A 26426-nucleotide genomic window follows, 5' to 3' on the forward strand; every position below is an offset into this window, starting at 1 on the left:
GGGGGGGGGGTATGTGCCGGGCTCCTGACGAAGGTGGGTGGACCGCGGGAAACCCCATTTCATCCTCGCAGCAGTGCCAATGTCAACCGCGCTTACACCGCCATCTGTGAGCGTTCCTAACGTTTGGGACCGCTCCGATGTAACCACAAGGCGGCGGTCGCTGCGTGGAGGTTGTGTGGTTGCGCTGCGAGGTCGCGGCGGGCCAGTCGTCACCTGCACACGATGATGATGGCGATGAGCGCCAGGACGCTGACGAGGGACATGGCCAGACCGACGATGTATGCCGTGTGCAGACCGGAATCTTTCAGGGAGAAGAAAAAAAACCACACACAAATTAAAAAGCAAAACATTTCACAACATCCAGCTCATCCTGAGATCGGGCACACCTTGGGTGACTTTGTCTGAGGCAATCGCACAGTAAGGCTCCGGTTAACCATCTAAAATGTTACGTAAGTTGTTTACAAATCCCGTAAGTATTACTCAAGCTCTAGAACCTGGGCACGTGACAGTGGATTCTTGATAACGGAGGGAATTGACTGCTCTCTCACACCGCCTAGGCCAACTCAGCCTTCAAATGTGTACCTGGCGCGGTGTGTAAACATCGCCACTCACTTTCACTGCACCGTGCGCTTTCAGATGCGTTTCTGCGGCCGTTTGGAGCGCTGTTGCTTCCAATGCTCGGAAGCCACTGGAGCTATGCATTTTTAAATCTCAATTGAAAACTCATTTCTTGAGAACTGCTTTTTGTCTTTACTTTCTTGTCCTTCCCCAGCACCTCCAATTGGGACGGTTCGCGATGTACGGTGCGAAACAAGTTCAACATACATACACACGCCCATCTGGGAGCCGCCCCTGCCTGGCATTATACTATCGAGTATAGAGACGGTCGTGAGTGACTGATGCAGGGCTACCAAGCCTGAAGGTCTGCTGCAAGCACCGCTCCTGAGGCTGCGAGGGCACCACTCACCGCTGGCAACCCGCGCCGTCTCGTTGTAGAGAGCTCCGCACAGTCGCCCTCCCTCCGCATTCTCCACGCACCTGCGTGGAAAGCAACGGCGTCATGCTTCACCGTTATCGCCGCCCCTGCCCCCTCCCCCGCGCCCCCACTCTCGCGATGGACCCGATGACTCGCCACGGGGTATTTCTGAGTAGAAACATTCAGAAGCCCCGTAGCTATGGCCCGATTGCTCATCATTAACACCATCGTCGTCATCAAATCTAACATTTCGATTTAAAGCTTTCGTGACTGCAGGGATTCATCTTCTTGGTTCTTTCGGTAAAGTCACGTAGAAGGGAAATAATAAAATAATAAAAATAAAACATTATAAAATACAATTCTCACAACGTTTCGGCCACAACGCAAGCAGCCGTCCTCAGGTGAAGAACAGGTCTGTCGGAAAGACAGCGTCTGAATGACAGACCTGTTCTTCACCTGAGGACGGCTGCTTGCGTTGTGGCCGAAACGTCGTGAGAATTGTATTTTATTTGTTTTATTTTTATTATTTTATTATTTCCCTTCTACGTGACTTTACCGAAAGAACCAAGAAGACAAATGTAACATGTTTACGAGACTAATTCCCGTGAATGAATATCTAACTTCCCCCCCCCCCCCCGGTTCAATCCGAAAAACAAGTTGGTCCACCAAAAAAGCAAAGCGTGCAGCATACCGACAACATTTCTTACTATGAGCGCAACGTGCGAGGCCGCCCATCACCCCCAGGGCTCTATCCCGGTTCGCATCCTCCCCGGACCGTCGACACCACAAAGCGTTTACCGCGCCCGGCGCTCACCTCACGGTGGTGTTGGCGGGGTTCGTTGTCTGCGCGACGGTGAACGGCGGCGCTGGGGCAGCGGGCGCCGACTCGGTGGCGAGGGGCCGGCTCGTGGACCTGGTCACTGCGGGGGTCGTCTCCCGCGGCTCCGGCACAACTCCCGGCACTGCGGGGTTCCCGGGGAAGTTTAAATTCGTTTTGAAATGATGAATAACAGCTCGCTTTGATTCGTCATTCATAGACGAGCGCGCGAATAATTTTTAGCAAAATCAAATCGAACGCGAGTTGCTTCACAGCCAATATAGAACAGCGGTTCCAACCAAATGCCAACGTTTTACTGGGCTAATACCCAATAAACAATATGTGTACGTGTACACATACTGCCCAGTATCATGTGTATACATACTGGGGAATGGCAGTGCAGTGGTTACGAACCCTGTGACCCAAGTAAGGTTTCCACTTACGGCCAACACCAGTGACGAAAATCTGAGCCAGTCCTGGTTCTCTCCTAGGTCGACTTAGAGTTGGTGTGGCCGGGGTGGTGCAGACAGGGGGTGGTGTGGCCGGGGTGGTGCGGCTGGGGCGGTGTGGCTGGGGTGGTGTGGACAGTGGGTGGTGCGGCTGGGGTAGTGTGGCTGGGGTGGTGTGGCTGGTGTGGTGTGGTGGATGTGGTGTGGCTGGGGTGGTGCAGACAGGGGGTGGTGTGGCTGTGGTGGTGTGGCTGGTGTGTTGTGGCTAGCGTGGTGTGACTGGGGTGGTGCCACTGAAGCGGTTCGGCTGGGGGGGTTCGGCAGAGGTGGTGTGGCTGATGTCGTGTGACTGGTGTGATGTGGCTAGCATGGTGTGACTGTGGTGGTGTGACTGGGGTGGTGCCACTGAAGTGGTGCGGCTGGGGGGGTTCGGCAGAGGTGGTGTGGCCGACACCAACACGGCGCTTACCGATGGAGCACGGCCGCTGGTCGGGCCGGTCAGGGCACGCGCACACGTAGTCCGTGGCCCTGGCGAAGCAGAGGTGCGAGCAGCCGCCATTGTTGTCTCCGCACGCGTTGGTACCTGAGGGGCGGGGGTCGTGGGGGGGGGGGAAACGTGGAAATCATTAAAATTGTTTAATATGTATAAGAATTTGTTTTTATTGTCGTTAAAGAATCCAGAGTACAGTAGGAATGTTAAAGGAAAGACAAACACAGATACGGAGAGAGAAACATACGCAGAGAGAGAGAGACAGAGAGAGAGAGAGACACACACAGAGAGACACACATGGGGAAGAGACACATAGAGAGACACACACGCAGAGAGAGACACACACAGAGACACACAGAGAAACAACGCCTCTGTGACGAGGCATTATATATTTGTAAAATATATATTATTATATTATTTTTATATGTAAATTGTTTCTTTAACAAAAAACTAAACTAAGGCAATTTCCCGTTGCTCAAATGAGCATTGTAGCGTTGGTGCTCATCTTCGGTTTAGAGCCCCGAACCGTAGGTGGAAACCCCCACATTACTTTGGCAGCGGTGAGTCTATCCACAAACTTGATTTCCCCCCAAAGTGGTGCTCGTTTTATCGACCCCAGAGTGATCACAAGCCGAGTCAACCGCCCCCAACCAGGATTAGAACTCACAGACTTCCAACTGCGAGCCGCTCGCTCTGATGCCCGAGCCACCTGGCCGGATACAAACCCCGTTACAACGACATACGCAGCAACACATCTCCACTGGACACAGGGGCATAGCGCGGTTGGCACGGGCCTCGGTGCGAGCAATGAATTTACCGCCCGCCACCCGGCATCCAATTGCCTCTCTCTCCGTAGCCCGGCACTTGAGCTCCCCCCCCCACCCTTCAGCCGGGTGATCACGGTGCTATGGTTGAGATAGCCACGCTGTCGACTGGCCGAGGCCAAATACACACGTTTGTCTGGATTAATGTCATGTCCAGCTAAGATAAAGATATATATTAAAAAAATCCCATTTAAACGTTCAGTTGTTAAGGTTAGCACACCACACTGTGAACCTGGAGACTCCAGTTTAATTCCCAACCATGGCTAACATCGATAGCAGAGAGCAATATCTGATTCAGTTCTGGGGAACCTTTTCGCACCGACGATTAGCACGGTTGGCGACATGAGGTGCGAAAGAAGTTCAACATACGTACATTTTCACCACCCCACACTGCCCATCACGGTGAAGTATGGTCAAACAGCCCCCGTAACCGGCACAGCGTGGGGAGGGCTTCATCCAGCAGCGGATTAACAAAGTGTGGTAAACTACAGTAATATATATATACGTAAATATATTTTAAATGTAAATGAGCCAGGGGTCAGAGGACAAACTAACAAGAAAAGCCATTTTTGTCGAATTCGGGAAAAAAAACTAAATATTTCAAGAGCCGCAATGGCGGTGTTCCTTAATAAGTAACGTCACGAAGCAGTCATTAAAATAGCCGCGTCCGGCTCAGCAGCAGCTCAGCAGCTGTATGTGGTATGTGGTACCGGAACACAATTCAGAAAAAGTATCGGAAAACAAAAAAAGAACGGGGGAAAAAAAATAAAACGCCCTGGGTAACTATAAAAACGACGATAATTGGTTTTTTACCCTTTTATCTGGCAACAAAACTGACACCTTTTTTACAAGGAGTCATGTTTGCATAGACCACAATACCTGCATCATATTTTTTACTGGCAAATGAGGTTCCAATGGAATAGAAGCGACATGTCACGAGTGGGGCAAGTACCAGTCTGACGGAGGGGCGACACGGCGATGATGTCCATGAGTCCCTCCATGTTGGGCAGGATGGTCTCGCGGTTGCGGCCCGTGCGCTTGTCCACGCGCTGGATCGACTTGGTCTGCCAGTCGGTCCAGTAGATGAAGCGGTCATGCTGCGGGATGGACGCAGGGCGACGTCCGCCGGACACGCACCCGTTAATTAGAATCTTAAGTTACACTCAAGGAGGAATCCCGATGGGCTGTGGAGCTCTTTTTCATCGATATCCAGTAGGAGCACGGGTCAGAACGTTACTCCAACGAACAATATCGATATCCAGTAGGAGCGCGGGTCAGAACGTTACACCAACGAACAATACAAAAAAAACGATGGGAGTGCAAAGGATAGTTAAAGTATAAGTAAATCACTTTTAAGAAATACAAATAAAACTATTTTTTTTACCAGGTAAGGCCCACTGAGCTATTGTAAGGCCCACTGACCTGGCCACAAATGATAGCTAAAAAAAGTGGCTTATCACGTGGAATTTTTTCCCGAAAAATAATCTAAACACACGTTTCTATTCACGGGTGTAGGGGGGGGCGGTCGCGGGGAGTCTTTGCCCCCCCCGCCACGCCCCCCCACCCCCCTGCGGCGCCGCTCGCTCACCTGCGTGAGGGCGAAGGGGTGAGGAACCTCGCTGACGAGCACGGCGCGGGACTTCCCGTTGAGGTCGGCGCTCTCGATGCGATCCAGCTGAGCGTCCACCCAGTACAAGCTGCACACGCGCCACGGCGTCGCGGTCGCCCCCCCAACGACAAAACGACGTTCAATTTTATTTTGGCTTTAAACCCCTCGCCAAACCTACGCATTTCACGAGTAGTACTAATCGCATATCTGCATTTCCCATAAATATGGTAAATTCCTCTTGATATGCAAATTATTTTGTCAAGGCGCTCTTCGCCCCCTCCATCCCAACTTAAATAGTCGCTCCAAGCCCGGGGCTTGTCATTCAGACTCTGTCTCCTCGACAGACCTGTTCTCCACCTGAGGACGGCTGCTTGTGTTGTGGCCGAAACGTTGTGAGAATTATTTCATTATGTTTTATTATTATTATTTTATTATTTCCAAGAAGAAAAAAAACGACGTTCGTTTGGAACAACGGGAAGCTGCGCCGTTTGTTTAAACGATGAGTACTTACAAACGGGGGGTGGCAGGTGGGTGCGCCTTTAGTTTTATTTTACGAATGAATAAGGGCTGAATTACATTGCTGGTCACACGCACGCTGCAGTGGACACAGAAGGGCTATCGGCCTATGGATTGTGGTGATGATGATGGGGGGTGGGGGGGGTGGTCACACAAACACTGAGACACTGAACCATGTTGCTGTTGCTTCGTACACTTTTATGCACTTTTAATTTAGTAGGTAAAGCCCACTGAGCTATGCAGCTGTCTTTGAGAAGCGACCTGGCTATCACAAATGATAGCTCAACGAAGTGGCTTATCATCATGTGGAAATTTATAGCAGCCAAGTACTCTCAACGCACGTTTCTAAATGTGGAGGGAAAAACCGGAGGAACCGGAGAAAAATCCACGCGACCACGGGGAGAGAAACATGCAAACTCCAACTCCAGAGTCGGGATCAAACCCACGACCTCCTGTATACCAGGCGAGCTAGTTAACATCTTGCCACCGTGGCGTATATAGTATATATTATATATACGCATACTTATAAAAAATAATCGTTGTACATATGTACGTTGAACTTCTTTTGCACCGCGCGTAGTCAATCGCGCTAATCGAAGACGCAGGTGAAGGACAACTAAATAATAATTGTGGAGGTGCCTCGAACATTTTGCAGGGCAGACAGAGAGGGTTTTGGTTACATCGAGTCATGCCACTATTCGTCCATTCGCCGTCCGTGTTTGTGCACGACCGCCCGCCGATCTTCAAGAGATTCCAACGAATCGTTCGTCCCGTCACACCGACAACGCAGCTGGGATAACATTGTAAAACACGACTTGTTGAAGGAATGAGGATTCGAGACCAGGTGGTCGCCCTTCCTACAGACTGTAAACTAAGAGGGATGGACGAGGAGGTCAGAGGGAGGGAGAAGGGAAGGGGTTAAAAGATGGGTGGACCCCTGGGCGGACAAGTGGAGACGGAGCTAGGAGCGAGGGGAGGTTGGTACACACGTCCATAAGCTGGGTGTGTATTATTTGATTTGTAGAATGTTCCTTTTGCCACCCCTCTTCCCTCTCATCCCTGGTCTTTCCTTACTATTATAATGACAGGAGAGTCAACCTACGGTGTGAGAGGACCAGTGGCCACGGGAGACCTACGTTGTACCGGGCTCGCACTTTTGTCGCAATAAAAACATGATATCTATAAAAACAAAACTCCTTGGTAGCAAAAAAAAAAAAGAGAGATTTAACAGAGCAGCGGCGCGCAAAGCAACGTCCGCCCGACCGTAGAGGGTAATGAAGACGCTGCGATTTATGAGGCCTCACCGCCGGGTGTCGTAGTCCAGCGTGAGGCCGTTGGGCCAGCCCAGGTTGGAGTTCACGAGGACTCGGCGCTCGGACCCATCCAATTGCGCCTTCTCGATCTTGGCCTCGTGACCCCAGTCCGTCCAGAACAGGTACCTGTCGCAGCGAGGGGAAGTCAAAGGTTCAAAATGTGTTTTTGTTTTTTAGATAAGAATGCTGATGATCTCTTCCTCTTCTCTTCCATCATGACAATGCTTGTTTTAAGGGCGCCTTATAATTTAAATGATTATTATTATCAGTGGTCACTTGCTGGCTGACGGTGAGGTTGAATGAACGTCTTCTACTCCTTCCTATCTCCGATTTGGGGCAATTTACGGCGATCGCTTCGTTATTTTTGGACTTAAAGTTGTTCCTTTTGCCGTCAATTCACGATATACACATTATAAACACGAGCTCGTGCGATGCAGCACTTTGGGGGGAAGAGTTGTGCGGATCGCGTAAACATTCGTGGAAATCACCAAAACCCACAAATCAAAACCTACAGACAAGATAGGACAAGATTCAAGATGACAGATATGAATTATAATATTTTTTTTACATTAACACATTTATCTCCGTCTTATCTTACGGCCGTAATTCAAGCCGATTGCACGGTTCACCCCTGTTGTGTTTCACGATGTCCCGAGGGGGCCGACATCTTTCGCTCGTTTTTTTGCTCCTCACGCCTCGCGCCGCACACCGAGCCCGCACCCCTTGCGCGGGAAGACGGCGATGGCGCGCGGCTCGTCCAGGCTCTGGTTGATGAGCACGCGGCGGCAGGAGCCGTCCAGGCGCGCCACCTCGATGCTGTTGCGCCCCGTGTCCGTCCAGTAGAGGTTGCGCGCGATCCAATCGACGCTGAGGCCGTCGGTGGTTGTGAGGCCCTCCCCGATCACCGTCTCCATGTCCGTGCCGTCCAGGTTCACCCTCCTGCGCCGTGACCGCGCCAGCGACGCGCTCGTCAGTGACTCGGTGGTGAGATGTCCGCTGCCTCGCCTGGTATACAGGCGGTCGTGGGTTCGATCCTGACCCTGACAACTGTATACTTAGAGTTTGCACGTTCTCCCCGTGGTCGTGTGGATTTCTCTCCGGGTCCACCGGTTTTTCCCTCCACATTTAGAAACACGTGTTTAGAGTATTTGGCTGCTGTAAATTTCCACAAGATAAGCCACTTCGGTGAGCTACCCTTTGTGATAGCACGCGCGTCGCACCCAGGGCAGATATGTGTCCCGGTTGACAACCCCAGAAAATATCTCTGCTCGCTGCACTCCGCATCGATGCACACCACCTCCAGTATATCCTCCCGCTATGGCCGCGGCTGCTCCAGCAGCCACGTGCCGCCCGACTCCAGTCTACCGGCGACAGGGAAAATATTCAGTGAGAAACTAAGCCCTGGTCACAACACCTCCAGGATACCCCCCCGCTGTGGCCGCGGCTGCTACAGTAAGTCACGTGCCGCCCGACTCGGTGGTCCCGGAAAACAATTCGAGCGAGAGGACGAATTTCTCCCTCTTTCCGGCCGCACCTGATGACGTCCAGGTGCACGTCGGTGTAGTAGACCTTCCCCTGCGCGGCGTCGTGGTCGAGCGAGATGACGTTGTGCAGGTCGGGCACGGGCACCGTCACGTCCGTGTGGTCGGCCGTGTCGAGCGACACGCGGCGGATGGACGCGCGGTTCGAGAAGAGCAGGAACGACTCGGGCCCCGCGGGGCAGCTGCGCCCGTCCGCCGTGAGCCGCACGCCCGTGGGGCACGCGCAAGCCGGCCCGCTCGGCCGGGCCAGGCACAGGTGGCTGCAGCCGCCGTTGAACGTGCCGCACTTGTTGAAACCTGCGTCTCGCGCGCGCGCAGGGGGTCGGGAGCGCAACGCGACTGTGAATTTACGGAAGCCATGCAGCCGGCCAGGAGTGGAAGATGGCAGCAGCAGCAGCGGTCGTCACGCGGCCACGCTCTGTTCGGTGAGAGATCAACGACCGGTTGCCATCGTCAACCCAGCGACCGAACGTCCATCAACGATCTCCCGGTCTCCAGAGCTGCAACAACCGAACCGGCTGAGCCGCTCGGCGGTAGAGCGAGCGGCTCGCGAACGGAAGGTCGCGAGTTAGAATCCTGGTTCGGGATTGACTCGACACATCCTTCACCTGACCAGGCCTGTATCCAGCAGCGGACTGACAAAGTGTTGTAAACACGGGCTATATAGACTCCCGACATATTCCAATTTTTTGGAGATGTATTTTCAAGATCACTGCAACCGATTATACAAACACCACGGTTGATCCGGTGTGCGTGGGGGGTGTTGGTCGTTCATCCATCATTGGGGTAGAGAGGCAGGCCGTGCGTTACTTATTTCTATAAACGACACAGATGAGATACAGCGCTGGACAGGCACCGTCGCGGATCGCATGGGCGAGCGGGGGGGCGGTGAAAAACGGACCGGGCGGGCGCGTGCGGTCGACGGCGTGGATGTCCATGAGGCCGGCGAGGTTCCCGCGCACGGTGAAGGGAGCGCCCCCGCGGAGGCGGTCGGCCCGCTGCACGCTGCGCGTTTGCCAGTCCGTCCAGTAGATGTGCTGCCCCAGCAGCGTGAGGCCGTACGGGTGCTGCACGGGCGACACCAGCGTGCGCCGGTGGTTGCCGTTCAGGTCCGACGCCTCTATGCGCTGCGTGCGGTGGGGGAGAGGGTGATGGAGACGGGGGGGGGGGGGGAGACGGGGGGGGGGGGCGAGGGGGGCGAGGGGGGAGACGCCGGGAGGGTTACGGCGCTCGGAATGCGTGCGTGCCGATGTGTGCGCGTGCGTACGTACGTTTATAATTTTTGTTCCCATGGTTTTTTTCATGACCCCCACCTAATTGTTTTTATCCCAACTACATCGGTGAGCTAAAAACACGTACGTTGTAGCTAGTATTGGCTAAACATCCCGTGCGAGCAAGGTGAGAGCGGCGTGCTTGTGAGAAGTCCGTGCGAGCGGCGTGCGCGTGATCAGCGCCCACCTCCGTGTGCGCGTCGGCCCAGATGAGCTGCGAGCCGGCACGGTCCACGACAAGGCCGTTGGGCCAGCCCAGGTTGTGGGCGATGACGGTCGTGCGCTCCGAGCCGTCCATGCCGGCGCGCTCGATCTTGGCGTTCTCGCCCCAGTCCGTCCAGTACATGTACCTGGCGTGACGAGACGGGGTCGCCCGGTCAGATCGTGCGGCCGCTCGTGACTCGCACCGCGGTACTTACAAACACGGGGGGCCATCAGTTTAATTTGACAATTACATCGTGATTGGAGGGGGGGGAGGGTCACACGAGCACTGCGACACTGAACCACGCTGCTGTTGCTCCAACCATGGCCATGCATAGCTTTGCCACTTAACGACGATAATAAAAACAAACAGCTGCCGTCGTCAGTGATGCCGATGGTAGCGACGATGACGACGACGCTGACGTTGACGATGCCGATAAAGGCATTGGGTGGGGGGATGGGTGGGGGGGGGGGTTAGGTGGGGGGAGGGGGTGGGGGAGGGGTCACGCAGGAGCAGCGGCGGGCTTCAACTCGATCGCACACCCGGAGTCGTGGTTGAGCGCGAGGGCCCGTGGCGAGTCGAGGTTCTGCCAGATGAGCACGCTGCGCTGCGACCCGTCCAGGTTGGCCACCTCGATGCGCTTCGTGCCCGTGTCGGCCCAGTAGAGCTTGCGGCCCTGCACGTCCACCGCCAGGCCGTCGGTGGTCACCAGGCCTGCGCCGCGACGTGGCCGAGGGGACATTAAACACCAAGTGCTCGCCACAAACCAAGAGCACGATACCTCGCTGCCAATCTCGTCACGGAGCATAAGCCATCGCGCAGACTCTCGTCATCCTCGCAGCGGCGGATCTTGACTGGCCATCGACCAAACACGGTCAAACTAATCGTGCGCTTTTTCATGCGTGTCTGCGGCCGTCTGGAATGCTCTTCCTTCCGATATTAGTAAGCCACTTGGAGCTATTCACTTTTAAATCATCTATATTCCAAACGAATTTCTTTCGAACTGCTTTTTGTGTTTCGTTTGTTGTCCTTCATACGTTTGGCTACGTACGGTGTGAAAAAAGTTAAACAGACATACATTTTCATTAATAATCAATGTTATTACTTTAATGACAAAATAACCCTTTGATGGAAGTAATAAAAAAGACAAAAACACAATCTCAAAACAACGACTCTATGGGCCTCTCCCCCAATCCGAGTGGATCTGGAGTTGGGCCCTGCTGGATGTCACGGCTTCTGGTGTCACTCACCACTGGTGGTGAGGTGGCACTCACCACTTGTGGTGTCACTCACCGCTGGTGGTGAGGTGACACTCACCACTTCTGGGGGTCACTCACCACTGGTGATGAGGTCCTCCTGCTCGGAGCCGTCCAAGTTCGCTCTTCCGATCTTCTTGAGCGTGCTGTCTGACCAGTACACCTTGCCTGGCGCGCACAATGAACATGCAAGCGAGCGTGAGGCTGGTTTTTTGGGCAGCAGTGTCCCGGTTGATTTGGCAGATACAGAGCATTGAGGTGCGGTCGCAATGGGGGGGTGGGGGAGGGATTGGGTGGGCTTTGTAATAAAAATAACTTCAACTTGAGACGGTATTTCAGTGTTTGCTCTCTCTCTCGCTCTCGACAAGGAGAGACGGAGCAACTGAGAGGCGCGAAGGACCACGGACAAGTGGCAGAGGCGGTGCCCACGCGGCGGGCCAGCGCCAAACGCCCCCCCCCCCCCGCCAAAGCTCTGTGGTCCTCTACATACGAAGGTGCTATTGGCCCGTTGACGAGTGTCCATAGATCCAAATCGTGTTGTGTATTTGTGTACACAGGCAAGTTTTCACATCCGTGATCATGTAGCTTTTTAACAGACGTGGCAAGGACAGCACCATGTGAATCAATGATAATGACGGTGAACAGATGATGATGATGAGTTATAATGGGATGACAATTAATTCTGGTGATCGATGGATGATGATGATGAGATGATGATAAATACGTGTGATGATGTTTGAATGATATTCTTTGGGTCTTTCGGTAAAGTCACGTAGATAGGTTGAAAGAAAACAACAAAAAACTACGACGTTTCGATCACAACACAAGCGATCGTCATCAGGAGGAGTAAAGAGGAAAGCTGCTGAGGCAGACTGTTTTAAAGGTTTAAAATGGGTGTAACTCAAGGGTCATAAACGAAGTGGGCGGGGAGAGTGATACTAATGTGAGAAATTAGCATGTTAATATTCTTGGTTCTTTCGTTAAAGTTAATTTTTATTTTATTTTATTGTCTTTTATTTTTATTTTATCTTCAACGTGACTTTACCGAAAGAACCAAGAATATGAATTCCTGCAGTCACGAAAGTTTTAAGTCAAGATTTAGCATGTTAATGTGAGATCGGAGGGCGACCTCCATAACGAGGGAGCGGAGGTGGCTATGTTAATGTGAGAGATTAGCATGTTAATGTGAGATCGGAGGGCGATCTCCACGATGAGGGAGTGGAGGTGGCTATGTTAATGTGCGAGATTAGCATGTTAATGTGAGATCGGAGGGCGATCTCCACGATGAGGGAGTGGAGGTGGCTATGTTAATGTGAGAGATTAGCATGTTAATGTGAGATCGGAGGGCGATCTCCACGATGAGGGAGTGGAGGTGGCTATGTTAATGTGAGAGATTAGCATGTTAATGTGAGATCGGAGGGCGATCTCCACGATGAGGGAGTGGAGGTGGCTATGTTAATGTGAGAGATTAGCATGTTAATGTGAGATCGGAGGGCGATCTCCACGATGAGGGAGTGGAGGTGGCTATGTTAATGTGAGAGATTCGCATGTTAATTTGAGATCGGAGAGCGGCGTCCAAGACAACGGCTCGGAGGTGGCAATGTATGGTTGAATGATGTTCATGAAGATGATGATTGATAGACGATGACAATCAAGATATGTGTTATGGTCATTGTCGGTTGATGACAAGAATGATGATGATGACGGACAATGACAATAAAATTAACATGGAGACTGACGAATGATGGTGATGATGACGATTGATAAACAATGACGATAATGGACTCATGGTGGTGATTGATGGATGACGAGGAGGACATTGATGATGACGATGACAATGATGACGACAACAACAATGATGACATCGACGATGACGACTACGCACAGCGGCGACGGCGACATCTGTGCAAAAAGAGCTTTACGGCCCATCGGATTCCTCCGCTCCGAATTGAACATTCTCATCGCGATTCTGATTCCGACGGCAACCGAGCGGAGTTGGCTCGGGGCGGCACCTTGCTTGGAGTCGACGCCGACGGCGATGGCGTTCTTCAGCGAGCCGTTGAGGGGCAGCACCACGTCGGCGTAGTACGGCACGTCGAAGGAGATCATGCGGATGTCCGTCCTCCTCGCGAAGATCAGGAAGCTCTTCATGCCTGCTCGAGGGGAGCAGAGGAGGTATGGGTAGGCGGGGAGAGCGGGGGGATGGGTTGAGGGGGAGTTTGGGGGGGGACACACCGCAATGTCAGGAATGTTCAATGATCACGCATGGGGAGATGCGGGGGGACAGAGCGCTGTGCCTCTCGGCCGACCGATCATCATCGGTGACTGCCCCACAAAAAACGCCCAACCTCTACGGTGATGTCAACCAGCGTTCCTTGTTTAGTAGGCGAGACCCCCTCCTCCCCCACCCACCCCCCACCCCAATTGAGAATCATTCTCCGTTGCAAGGGCAGAAACACCAAGCCCTTGGGAGCGATGCCTTCGTTGGGGAGGAATCAAAACTGGGTCTGAATGCTGAGTGCGGCCGTCTGGAACGCACTTCCTTCCGATATTCGGGAGCCAGCGGAGCTATGCACTAATTTCTTTAGAACTGCTTTTTGTGTTTATTTGTTGTCCTTCGCACAGTTGGCCACGTATGGTGTGAAGGAAGTTCAACATACATACATTATCATAAATAATAATCAATGCGATTACTTTAATGACAAAAGAACCCTTTGATGGCAATAATAAAAACAACGGCTCTACGGGCCTCTCCCCACAATCCGAGATGTTGTTGCCCTTCCGATTAGCACGGTGGGCTACGTACGGTGCGAAAGAAGTTCGACACACGTACGTACATACCCGAGCAATGAAACCACAACCACACGTGACGCGGAAACATCTCGGTGCAGCGCCTCCACACAGGCAACAGCGATGAATCTCCTGCAGCATCACTCCAGCCTCACCTCATATCCCAAACCTGAGCAATTGAGCCCCCCACGAACTCCACACCGCCCCCCACCACCCCCGGTACTTGGAAAAAATATATATCATCATAATAATAGGTGACGTTTCAGGCAATGGCCCTTATTCACACCACAATAGGGAGGCCAGTGAGAAGCAGAGTGTGTAAGAGTTGGAGACAGCACTTTATTTACCATAGCGGCCTGTTAAGAATTACCGTATATCGAGAACGAACAAAAACGTTTCTTGTCTAACAGCGCTTGCATAACCCGCTTAGTGATGCGTTCCTGCGCTCGATCCTCAGTCGCTACTTTTTTTTGTAGCGTAATAGTTTACGCTTGAATAGTGGGCACTGCCCGCGGCTGGGGTCCACCTGGGGCACACCTGGGGCACAGGTGGTGCCGTCCGAGTTGAGGGTGATGCCCGTGGGACAGGCGCAGCTGTGAGCTCCGCGCGGAGCCAGCAGGCACAGGTGGCTGCAGCCGCCGTTGTTGTGGAGGCACGCGGTGGCCACTGCATGGGACACGGTGGGGGGGGGGCAGGGGCAGAGGGGGGTGCAGGGGGAGCGATCCGTTGAGCGTTTCTATGTCATAAGGCGGATGTGTGGTTTTAGTGAGTTGGATGGGCGAGTGAGTCGGTGACTGAGTGATTTGACGACTGAATGAGTGCTTGATGATGTGAGTGCGCTATTTAGTGAGTGAGCGAGCGAGCGACCGATTGAGTGAGTGAGGAGACTTCATGAGCGAGTCATTGAACGAGTTGCTCCATGAGCGAGCGAGCGAACGAGCGAGCGAGCGGCTGAGCGCGCAAGTGGGCGAGTTGACGAGCGAGCAGACGGGCACGTGAGCGTGTGTGCAAGTGTTTTAGCGGGAGGGAAACGAGCGAGTCGGTAAGATCAGGAGCGAGCGTGACGAGCGAGCGCGCTGGTCCGATGTCGCCCACCGGTTGGCCGCTGCCGGTGGAACATGTGCACGTCCATGAGGTTCTCCAGGTTCTCGCGCAGCGTCACGCGGCCCAGGCCCGTGGTCTTGCTGGCGCTCTGCAGGCTCTTGGCCTGCCAGTCAGTCCAGAACACGCGGCCCTCCCACACGGTGAGGCCGAAGGGGTGAGGCAGCTGAGTGTCAATCAGCACCTGTGGGCGGGGGGAGGGGGCACGACACGACGATGCAGTGGCCGCATTAGTTAACATCTCATCATGGTGGCGAGATGTTAGCTACCTCGCCTGGTATACAGGAGGTCGTGGATTCGATCCCGACCCGGACGCCTGCTGCATGTTTGGAGTTTGCTCGTTCTTCCCGTGGTCACGTGAACTTTTCTCGGGGTCCTCCGGCCCTCTCACGACATAAGGAAGCCACTGGGGCTGTGCACTTTTAAATCTTCTCGATTGAAAACTCACTTCTTTAGAACTGCTATTTGTGTCTGATTAGCACTTCTGGCTACGTACGGTATGAAAGAAGTTCAACATGCGTACACACGATAACACTGCTCCAAAGCAGCACGTGCGTCACAGAACACAACGCCAGTGGAGGGCGCTACAGAGAAACAAACCCCCCTTGAACAACGGTCATTCCAATTTATTCAGAGAAACAGAGGGCACATTTGATTCAAACGACTTGAATTATTTATGCTACCTCTGAACAAAAACACAGTCCTTCATGCTCACACTGGGGGGGGGGGGGGGGCGGAATGAGACTTGAGAAGACGGTTTAATCACGAACAGCTGAAACTCACTTATCAGATTTAAACCCATGTGCTCATCTGTGCCAGCTCGGTGCCATGACCCCTGACCCGTGACCCCTGACCCACGTGGCCACCCCGGCACATGGGACTCTTTAATGGGGGCGGCCAGATGAAGAATTGCGCGGCGTTCCCCTCTGACGCGTTACCGTTGTAAAATAAACGAGAGAGACGCGGGCACACCCCCCCCGAACCGAACCCCATGTCCACCTGCCGCCCAGTGCCGTCCAGCTTCGAGTACTCGATGGTCTTGATGCCCGCGTCGGCCCAGTACAGCCGGCCGGTGTCGTAGTCGATGGCCAATCCGTTGGGCCACGTCAGGTTGGCGCTGATGATGGCGGCTCGCTCCGAGCCGTCCATGCCGGCCCGCTCGATCTTGGGGCTTGCGCCCCAATCGGTCCAGTACATGTAGCTGCCAGGACACGAGTGGGGGGTGGGGGGGCGGGGGGCGGGGGGGTGGGGCGAGTTATTCTGTCACTAAGTCACTTAGTCATTCAGGCACTCAGTGACATAGTCACTTAGCCAATTCGTGTTTAAAACACATAGTTTTCTCAGCCGTTCAGCCACTAAGTCACTTCAGCTACATAGTAACACAATCACTGGCCCAATTAGTAATTCACCTACTCAGACAATTGGCCACTTAGCCACCCAACCATCAGTGTGTTTCAAATGTCTGGGTGGTTAAACTAAAAATTCCCCAAATCACTCTGGAGGGTGACGCGTCATCTCTAAACGCACCAAGCCACTGAAAACTTAAATTTGATCAACCTAACGATGGATGGATGGGACAGTCGGTGGGTGGGTTGGTTGGTTGGGTTGGTCGGTGGGTGCGTGGGTGGGAGTCGGTGCTTGGGTGGGTTGGGTGGGCGTTGGTGTTTGGGTGGGTGGGTGTTTGGATGGGTGCGTGGGTGTGTGTGTGGGTGTGTGTGTGTGCGTGTGTGTGTATGTGTGTGTGGGTGTGTGTGTGGGTGTGTGGGTGTGTGTGTGTGGGTGCATGGGTGTGGGTGTGTGTGGGTGTGTGTGTGGGTGTGTGTGTGTGTGCGTGTGTCTGTCTGTGTGTGCGTGTGTGTGTGCGTGTGTGTGTCTGTGTGTGTCTGTGTGTGTGTCTGTGTGTCTGTGTGTGTGTGGGTGTGTGTGTGTGTCTGTGTGTGTGTGTGTAGGTGTGTGTGTGTGAGCGTGTGTGTGTGTGTGAGCGTGTGTTCTCACCCGGAGACGGGCTCCACGACGATGTCGCGGGGGCGGTCGAGCCGCTCCCACACGAGCACGGTGCGCGTGCCCCCGTCCAGCGCCGACACCTCGATGCGGTCCGTGCCTGCGCCCCCCCCCACACACGGAATCGTAATATTGATTCATGCTGGAGGAATCCGATGAGCTATGAAGCTCTTTTTCACAGGTGTCCAGTCAACATCTGCGAACGGTGGTGCCAGCGTGTTCCCCCGCCCGCTCCGAGGACAACGCTTTCCCGCCGAGGCCCAAGGCATGTTTATAACTTTAGCTACGTCCCTCTTTCGATTTAAAGCTTTCGTGACTGCAGGGATTCATCTTCTTGGTTCTTTCGGTAAAGTCACGTAGAAGGGAAGTAATAAAATAATAAAATTAAAACATAATAAAATAAAATAATTCTCACGACGTTTCGGCTAGCTTGGTAGTGTCTCATTCTTCACCTGAAGACGGCTGCTTGCGTTGTAGCCGAAACGTCGTGAGAATTATTTCATTTTATTATGTTTTATTTTTATTATTTTATTACTTCCCTTCTACGTGACTTTACCGAAAGAACCAAGAAGATGACTCCGTCCCTCTGTCGTTTCCGATGCGTGTGGCAGTCGGTCCTGCGCATTCGTTACATTTAAAATGCACACTTTTGCCTATTTTTTAAAAAAATTCTCAGAACCTTACTGATGAAACGGTTTAAGGCGATTACGCCCAGGATGTGGTCTCGCCACGGTAAGCAAGCAAATCACGGTATGCGAGTCGATATTAAACAATTTAAGTCTTTATTAAACAACGTCGGGATGCAACAACAAGCACTACCCTCCCAGTAACCATAGCATCCACCTCTCTCATAAACGAACCGTCCCTCTCTCTCTCGCTGCAAATCAACTGCACCTGCTGTCTTACAGCACCCCACGACTCGGCGCACGCGGAATTCCCCTGCACTCCGAGGTCGGCGGGGGCATCAGCGAACCGCTCGCCCACATCCCGACCGGAGCCCCGGCGGTCGCCGTGAGAACGTGCGCGGGGAACTTTGCGGCCGCTTAGACTGCGGGTTGGCCACGATCACCGTCACGCCGTCACGCCCCCCCACCCCAGCCCCCCCATTCCCCACCTGCATCCGTCCAGTAGAGCTTCTCCGTGACCCAGTCGATGGCCAGCCCCGCCGGGCTCTCCAGGCTGCTGTCCACCACGACCTGCGGGCAAGGGGCGCACGCGGCGGTTACCAGGGCTGTGCAGCGGTTACCGGGGCTCAGCGGCAGTTACCGGGGCTCAGCGGCAGTTAGCGGGGCTGAGCGGCAGTTACCGGGGCTGAGCGGAGCCGTTTTTCTCCGCGTCCGCCCCCCTTGTTCAGATCCATCCCGCTCGATTAATTCATCTACTCCCACATTCGTCCCCAGGACTTGAGGGGCGATCTGTCCCACACTTGGTTGACTCGTGGACTGGCTGAGTAACCTGGGTCAGTGCCTCCAGCACAGAACTGTCCCGCTTGACAGGGCGATTCAATCATGGCCTACCCTCTACTCCAACTGGTTGATTCTTTGACCACACCATGTATCGCTGGTTTATTTTTGGTGCAATCAAATCGTATTTTTCGACTTGTAGCATCGGTGGGATTTCGCTCGATCACACCGAGAACGACGCAGAAGCGCGAGGAACCACAGGTGCTGACACAGCTCTGCAGTCCTCTACACGTTAAGATGTTTCCCTTCAATTAACGACTTTGCACAAGTGGAGGGAAAACGGAGCACCCAGAGAAAACCCACGCGTGCGATGAGGCAACGCTGTATCCCATACAGATGGTGATGAGTCCACTCGCTGTACAGCCATCTCCTGACAAGCCGGGGAATGGTACCTCCTCGACGCCCACTGGAAGGTTTCACGACATCTGTGTGACCCACCAACCCTCACTGCCTCCACAGCGCAGGCCGTCTGGAACGCTCTTCTTTTCGATATAAGGAAGCCACTGGAGCTATGCACTTTTAAATCATCATCGAGATTGACAAACTCATTTCTTCAGAACTGCTTCCTGTGTTTAGTTTGTTGTCATTCTCCGCACCTCCGGTTAGCACGTTTGGCTACGTACGGGGCGAAAGAAGTTCAACATACATACGTACAGCATAGCCAGCACCGCTCAACGTGTATCTCCCCTTTCAGCTGATCGAAGGACATTAGCCACGGATTGTGGGGGGTGGTGGGGTTGAGGGGGGGTGGGGGGCGAGCACCTCCTGCGCGGAGCCGTCCCACTTGGCGCGGCTGATGGTGTCGGTGATGACGTCGGTCCAGTAGATGTGCTCGGAGCGATCGTGCCAGTCGAGCGCCACGGCGCTGCGCACGTCGGCAAGCGGCACCACGTCGTCGGAGCGCTCGTCCGTGTCGAAGCTGATCCGGCGGATGTCCGTCCTTCGGGCAAAAAGCAGGAACTTGTCAAGCCCTGATCGCAGGGAGGGAGGGGGAGGGGGTGGCACGGGGGGGGGGTGGAGGGGAGGGGGGAGGGGGGCACCAGTCACTAAGGATCGTCGAGTACAGACGGACGGCAAATCACAAATACTTCTGAGTTGAATGTTAAGATTTTTATGTTTCAGATATGTATATAAAACATTTAAAATACAATGAGTGAAACAAACAAAATATCTGGCTACCGTGGAAAGGTCGGACAAAGACTACCCCCAGAGGGGGGCTCTCGAGAGCTCTGCTGTGCTGGGGACAGCAGTGGCGTGCGCAGGCACTTGCAGGGCTGCGCATTTACCAATTACAGAATTTTAAAACGTACAGAAAAAACATACATGTATTCGGTATATATTTAACGATTTGCATTATAACACTATCCTTAACTTTAACACATTCAAACAAAAAAATTATTGCAATGTCAGTATTTTTTTCATGCTCATGAAAATGACAATTTAAATTCTCACAATTCTCACTCATGTTCAGAAAGCGTACGCGGGTGGTTAGAATCCGTCTGCTAATTCTCACAGCATGCAGACATCGTCCCGACTGTTAAGAGGAGTAAGCGGCTTGGGGCTGGGCGTGTCCTGCCCCGGAGGAACGATGGCTGACGGTCGAGACTAACAACGGAGTAGCGGCTAAAAGGAGGGAAAGCGCCTAGGAGCGCGCCCGCCGACGAGAGATGGAACGACGAAGTCAACTTGAGTGCTGGATCTGGACGGGGGTCGGTGCATCGAGCAACCACGAGAGATGGCGACTGCTTAGGGGAATTCCTTCATCCAGCAGTGGATACATCGTGGCTAATGGTGACGACGGCGACACGTCACCTGTCGTGACGGGTTCAAACGACCCCCCTGTAGGGACCCCTTTGACCATCGCCACGACGCAAAAAAAAAAAGGATAAGAATCAATTATGGAATAGTGACTCAGAATCGTGACAATTCATCGAATCGCGAGCAGAGGGTGAGAGGGGGGTGAGGGTTAGGCCCGGTGGATACAAGTCCACCGCTCGCGGCTTACGCTCGGAGCAGGTGTGCGAGTCGGCCTTGCGGTAGCCGGTGGGGCAGTCGCAGGTGAAGCCCTCGGAGTTGGGCAGGCAGAGGTGACTGCAGCCGCCGTTGTTCCGGCCACAGCGGTTCTTTCCTGCACAAGACAAAGACGACAAAGACCCCCCCCCGCATAGAGCCTTAAAAGACTGTTGGGGCAAGTGCTGTTAGTGAGTAGGCCGACAAGGCATGCGAGGAGGCGGGTGGCCAGCACCACGCCCGACCACCTTTGTCACCCTAGCTGTAATGTTTATACACCACACCAGGTACTGATTTGTGGTCGAGTCGACATAGGTGGAGTCCGGGATCCATTCATATGATCGCTATCACTGGCGTTGACCGTGAGACGGAATCGAACCCGGGCCGCCGGGTTAGTAGCGCAGCGCGCTCACCGCTACACGCACGCAGCGCGGTGACGACGCGCGTGTGAACGCCAGCGTGGGATCCCCCTCGCACAGCAGACAATCGCGATTGTTGCATTGAAACGAACACCTCTTTCTGCCCCCCCCATCCCCCGTCATATTCCTATTGTGCTAACGTCGTCACGTCCAAATTTATGATGTCACCCGCAAACGCAACAACAACAACAGCCGTCATTGTCGGTAACGTCACCGCATCGCTCGTGCCAGGCCAGGCGCACTTTGAGGTGCGCAACATGCAACCAGGACGCTAACCGCTGCAGAAGCCGAAATGCATCTGTGAGAAGACTCTTTTCTCCTCTTTCCCCGGTTCATCCCTGTCCAGGACGGGCTCTGGTGCAGGGGAGTAGGTTTGGGAGCTCCTGTCCAAACTCCCCCCGCCCCGCCCCCTTTCTGTTTATGCCCCACACCCCCGCAATTCCATCGCTTCACAAACGTCGCCGGTCACTCCTATCCCATTCGCTCGTTGATGCTGAGCCGTCGGTTCCGTGTGATAACCTAACCTGCAGCTGTACCCGATGCAAGCCCCTGTCTGTTTATGCATACGAAATGAACATGAAAAAAATCTATGTAACCCGGCACCTAGGCCTGTTAATTTAAACTAAAACTATATTTATTGTACCAGGTTATAGCTCACTGAGCTACATAGCTCTTTTTCAGAAGCGACCTGGCTATCACAAATGATAGTTCAACGAAGTAGCTTATCGCCACGTGGAAATTTATAGCAGCCAAATACACTGAACGCAGGGTTGATTCTAAATGTGGAGGGTAAAACCGGAGGACCCGCAGAAAAATCCACGCGACCACGGGGAGAGCGACACGCAAAGTCCAAATATACAGCAGGCGTCAGGGTCGAGATTGAACCCGCGACCTCCTGTACACCAGGCGAGGTAGTTAACATCTCCTAGCCACCGTGAGATGGTGGGCGGGTGGGGGGGCAGTTGGGTGGGTGGGGGGGGCAGTTGGGGCGGGGGGGGGTGAGGGCGGCGTTTGCTCCGTACCGGCCGGCTGGCGCTGGGGGTGCAGCGTGTGGATGTCCATGGGGAAATGCAGCTTGTTGCGCACGATCTCCTGGTTCTTGCCCGTGAACTTGTTGGCGCTGTTGATGCTCTTCGTGTGCCAGTCCGTCCAGTAGAGGCTGTCCTCGAACACCGTGATGGCGAACGGGTGTGGCAGGCCTGTCCGGGCGTCGCGTGAGCCCGTTCGAGAAAGTACGGTTGTGTAAAATGCTAATTCATAATCAACACGATCTGTCAAAGCGATTGCAGGCCATTACCTTGACATTCGGCTGTTACATTCTCGCGGAAAGGACAAGAACACCGGTGATAATGAGCTCCATCGCTCATGGGATTCCTCCAGTCTAAATAAAGATTCTGATTCTGATGTGAAGTTGGGGGGAGCAGTAGCACAGTGGTTTAGCGCCCCGCACGGTGAACCAGTTCTGCTTCCTTCCGATATTAGGAAGCCATTGCAGCTATGCACTTTTAAATCTAGATTGAAAACTGATTTCTTTGAAACTGCTTTTTGCGTTTAGTTTGTTGTCCTTCTCCCGCACCTCCGATTAGCACGGTCGGCTACGTACGTTTCGAAAGAAGTTCAACATACGTAAATATATAAGTGAGACGCGCCGCTGTAGCGTGTTTTCTGAACAATCTGGAGTGAATCCGCCCATGGTGGAAATCCGCTAGCGGTGGCAACTGCCCTCCCTCCCTCCCGGCCGTCCCAGCCGGACCATGCCGCCCGCCCACCTTGGCTGATGACGGCCTTGCGGTTGCGCCCGTCGAGGTCGGCGCGCTCGATCACGTGGTGCTTGGCGTCGACCCAGTAGATGCGCCGCCCGGCGTAGTCGATGGTGAGGCCGTTGGGCCAGAAGAGCGAGGTGTTGGCGATGACGCGCCGGTGCGAGCCGTCCATGCTCGCGTACTCGATGCGTGGGGTGCTGCCCCAGTCGGTCCAGTAGAGCGTGCTGTGCAGAGGTGGGGGCCGAGACGGAGATGTATGGGGTTAGAGGAGTGTGTGTGGACTGCTGCTCTGTGTACTGGCAGTGTATGTGCGTGTGTGCGTGTTGGCCATAACATCGGCCAGTTATCTCAGTCAGTCGACCAGTGGCACCTGGGTCTGCCCCGTGACCTCCTGCCAGCTGGCGTTCGACACTTCACGTGGCCTCAACGTGCACGTAGCCTGGCACAAGCGCCGTGGTGATGTCACCGCCACGTCGTAGCGAATGGCGGTTGTTGTTGGCCACCCTCGTGGGAAGCGGTAGCGTAGCGGTTAGCGCGCTGCACTACGAACCACGGCGACCAGAGTTCAATTCCCGCTCACGAGCAACACCCTAGGTCGACTCAGCCTCGAATGAGTACCTGGCGCAGTGTGTAAACATCGCCACTGGGGAGACAAAGGCAGCCGGGTATGGTGCTGGTCACCCACCCCTCCATGTGCCGTGCCAGCCTTCACAGGTGCTCGCTAACAGAACTTGCCCCAACAGTCTGGTGAGGCCACACGGGGAATCTTTGTCTTTCTAACAGGTATTGTAGTGGTAGTGTAGTGGGAGCGGTAGTGCATTGTACTGCACGACGAACCCCGCTCACGGTCAACACGAACGACGATTATCCGAACCCTTCCCGGGGCCTCCCGCTACTTCGACTGAGAAGCTGGTGCGGTGGGTTAACATCGCCACAGCGGCGACAAAAGCGGAGGTGGGGGCGGGGGGCAGGGAGGGGCGGGGGGGGGGCGGGGTGGGGCACGCACCCTTCCAGCGGGTGCAGCGCGATGGCGCGCGGCTTCTCCAGGTTCCTCCAGAGCAGCACCTTGCGGTGCGAGCCGTCCAGGTTGGCCACCTCGATGCGCGAGGTCCCCGAGTCGGTCCAGTAGAGTTTGTCGTGGATCCAGTCCACGCCCAGACCCCCTGCGTCGTGCCGCATGCGCCAGCGCGCCACGTACGCCGTTAACGCCGTTGCGTACGTTACGTACGTGGCGCGACGTCCGAGTCTGTCCAGTACAGCTAAACTCAAACAAAACTACTTTTTAATTTGTACCAGGTAAGGGCCACTGAGCTATGTAGCTATTTTTTTTTAAACGCCATGGCTATCGGGATATCGCAAGTGATAGCTCAACGAAGTGGCTTACCATCATTTGGACATTAAAAGCAGCCGAATACTCTAAACGCACCTGGATTGTAAATGTGGAGTGAAAAACCGGGGGGAAATCCACGCGGCCACGGGGAGAACACGCAAACTCCAAACAGACAGCAGGCATCGTGGTCGGAATCGAACCCCGAACCTCCTGTATACCAGGCGAGGTAGTTAACATCTCGCAACCGTGCCGCATGTCATGGGTCCAGTGCACGCCCAGACTTCCTGCATCGTGCCAAGCGCACGCAAGCGCACCGTCACCGCCGTCGACGGCGTCGTTGATATTGCTCCTCGCGAAAGAGAGGGAAGGATTGAGAGAGAGGGGAGGGGGGGACACGGGAGGCAAGCGGGCGCGTTACCTGGGCTCTCGAGCCCCGTGGACACCACCTCGGTGACGCTGCTGCCGTTGAGGTAGGCGCGCGTGATGCGGTCGAGCGTCACGTCCGACCAGAAGACGAGCTCGCGCGCGTGGTGGAAGTCCAGGGCGATGGCGTTCTCCAGGTTGTTGAGCAGCAGCGTGTACTCGGAGCGGTGCGGCAGCACCTGCCGGATGTCGATCCGGTTGGCGAACAGCAGCACCGGCTCGGGGCCTGAGCGTCGGCGGCGCGGTGAAGACGGTGGTGGGGGGGGGGGAGGGGAGCACCGGGATGGTGAATATAAATAGATTAAGGCGCAGCCCTGCAATTGCCTGCTCATGCCACTGTCGCCGGGGGAAGGACCCCCACCTAAGAGGATCCACCTCCAACAATGACTCTGGCCAGGCGGCCAGATGGTCTCAGCTGCAGAGCGAGCGGCTCGCGATCTGAAGGTCGCGAGTTCATATCCTGGATGGGGGTTGACTCAGCCCATCACCCCCTCCGAGGTGAATAAAAATGGCACCGCGTTGTGGGGAAGAGTCAACGGTGGGTGTTATCATAAACGCTCAATAATTGGCTGAAAACACATCGAGGAGTGCAGATCTTGGGCAAATATTGCCGCCGCCGCAGAACGATCGTCGGCCATTCCCAGCATCGCCCCCCTGCGCCCCCCCACCCCCCCCCCCCCGACGGCGACGAGCGCCACTGACCGAGCGCCTTGCAGCCCTTCTTGTCGGGCCGCAGCTCGTAGCCCTGCTCGCACCAGCACTCGAACCCTCCCGCCGTGTTGGTGCAGCCCTGGCTGCAGTACCCATCCTCCGCACACTCGTCCACGTCTGCCGCCAGGGAGGGGGGAACGGAGGAGCGGGTGGGGGTGGGGGGGCGGGCAGGGGAGAGGTGACGGTTAAGGGGGGTGGGGTGGAGTTGTGGGGGGCGGGGAGGGGCAAGGGGGGGGGCAAAGGGGTGTATCACGACTGAAGGCAATAGCACAGTTGTAATAAAGTTAAAAAGGTTTTTGGAAAAACGACTCGGACAAGAAGTCTTCTTCTAGTCTGTACGGCTGATGACGCTGCCGGGCGGTGTTCTTCACTGCAAGGCCCGCGGGCCCCTGGCTGTTCCTGGTGGCCTTTAGTGCGGCCCCCGACAATACACAACGAGTGAAAACACCCCCCCATCATCACCAACATCCTGCTGCTGTCAAAGCCCCAATGCTTTCAAATGGTGTGGTGGCCCCTCACACTGATGATGTTTTATCGGTGAAAGTGCTGCTGTAGAGCGACAGCTGTAGTTTTACACTGTGGCGGATAATGAGCCCGCGCGGTTGCGTCATCGCGGTTGTGCTGATGCCTCCGCCCTCCGTCGCGTTTGTGACTACGTTCCCGCCACTCTATTCTGGGTGGTGACCACAGCCGCCGCACACGGGAGAGGTTTTAATTTCCCGCTTGTGCATCAAGTGTCCACATCGACCATCGACAAGAAGTAAATATAAATTTGGAAATTACAGAGGCGGGGGTGGGTAGGCAGTGCGCGCGTTACAAGCGGATCTAAAACGTTGACTTAAAGCTTTCGTGACTGCAGGAATTAACATTCTCTGGGTCTTTCGGTAAAGTCACGTAGATAGGTTCAAAGAAAATAACAAAAAACTACGACGTTTTGATCGCAACACAATGCTTGTGTTGCGATGGAAACGTCGTAGTTTTTTGTTATTTTTTGTTATTTTCTTTGAACCTATCAACGTGACTTTACCGAAAGACCCAAAGAATAGGATCTAAAACGATTCATCGATTAAATGATCTCCTTGTACTAACGATGAATGCATCGAAAAACTCCGAAGGACCGACATGGCGTGGGGAGGCCGTCGTCCAACCGT

At 54.3% G+C, this 26426-nt stretch overlaps 1 protein-coding gene across 1 annotated transcript in view; it reads right to left on the minus strand.

Moving 5' to 3' along the window:
• Positions 1–26426, minus strand: part of LRP4 (LDL receptor related protein 4) — a 72134-nt gene that overhangs the window by 6625 nt on the left and 39083 nt on the right. The window contains exons 10-35 of the mRNA XM_078597127.1: positions 25267–25392; positions 24560–24790; positions 23818–23974; positions 22818–23035; positions 22071–22247; positions 20625–20747; positions 19382–19590; positions 18271–18352; positions 17151–17256; positions 16155–16356; positions 15150–15339; positions 14592–14720; positions 13277–13417; positions 11346–11432; positions 10551–10722; positions 9994–10156; positions 9437–9662; positions 8529–8832; positions 7715–7933; positions 6986–7120; positions 5145–5253; positions 4509–4653; positions 2712–2825; positions 1791–1938; positions 968–1038; positions 214–301 (exon numbers count right to left, since the gene is read on the minus strand). Coding sequence (XP_078453253.1) covers positions 214–301; positions 968–1038; positions 1791–1938; positions 2712–2825; positions 4509–4653; positions 5145–5253; positions 6986–7120; positions 7715–7933; positions 8529–8832; positions 9437–9662; positions 9994–10156; positions 10551–10722; positions 11346–11432; positions 13277–13417; positions 14592–14720; positions 15150–15339; positions 16155–16356; positions 17151–17256; positions 18271–18352; positions 19382–19590; positions 20625–20747; positions 22071–22247; positions 22818–23035; positions 23818–23974; positions 24560–24790; positions 25267–25392 — 4072 coding nt within the window. The remainder of the gene's footprint in view (positions 1–213; positions 302–967; positions 1039–1790; positions 1939–2711; positions 2826–4508; positions 4654–5144; positions 5254–6985; positions 7121–7714; positions 7934–8528; positions 8833–9436; positions 9663–9993; positions 10157–10550; positions 10723–11345; positions 11433–13276; positions 13418–14591; positions 14721–15149; positions 15340–16154; positions 16357–17150; positions 17257–18270; positions 18353–19381; positions 19591–20624; positions 20748–22070; positions 22248–22817; positions 23036–23817; positions 23975–24559; positions 24791–25266; positions 25393–26426) is intronic.

This window comes from Lampetra planeri, chromosome 8, assembly GCF_965212315.1.
Source record: "Lampetra planeri chromosome 8, kcLamPlan1.2.h2, whole genome shotgun sequence".
NCBI classification, from domain to species: domain Eukaryota; kingdom Metazoa; phylum Chordata; class Hyperoartia; order Petromyzontiformes; family Petromyzontidae; genus Lampetra; species Lampetra planeri.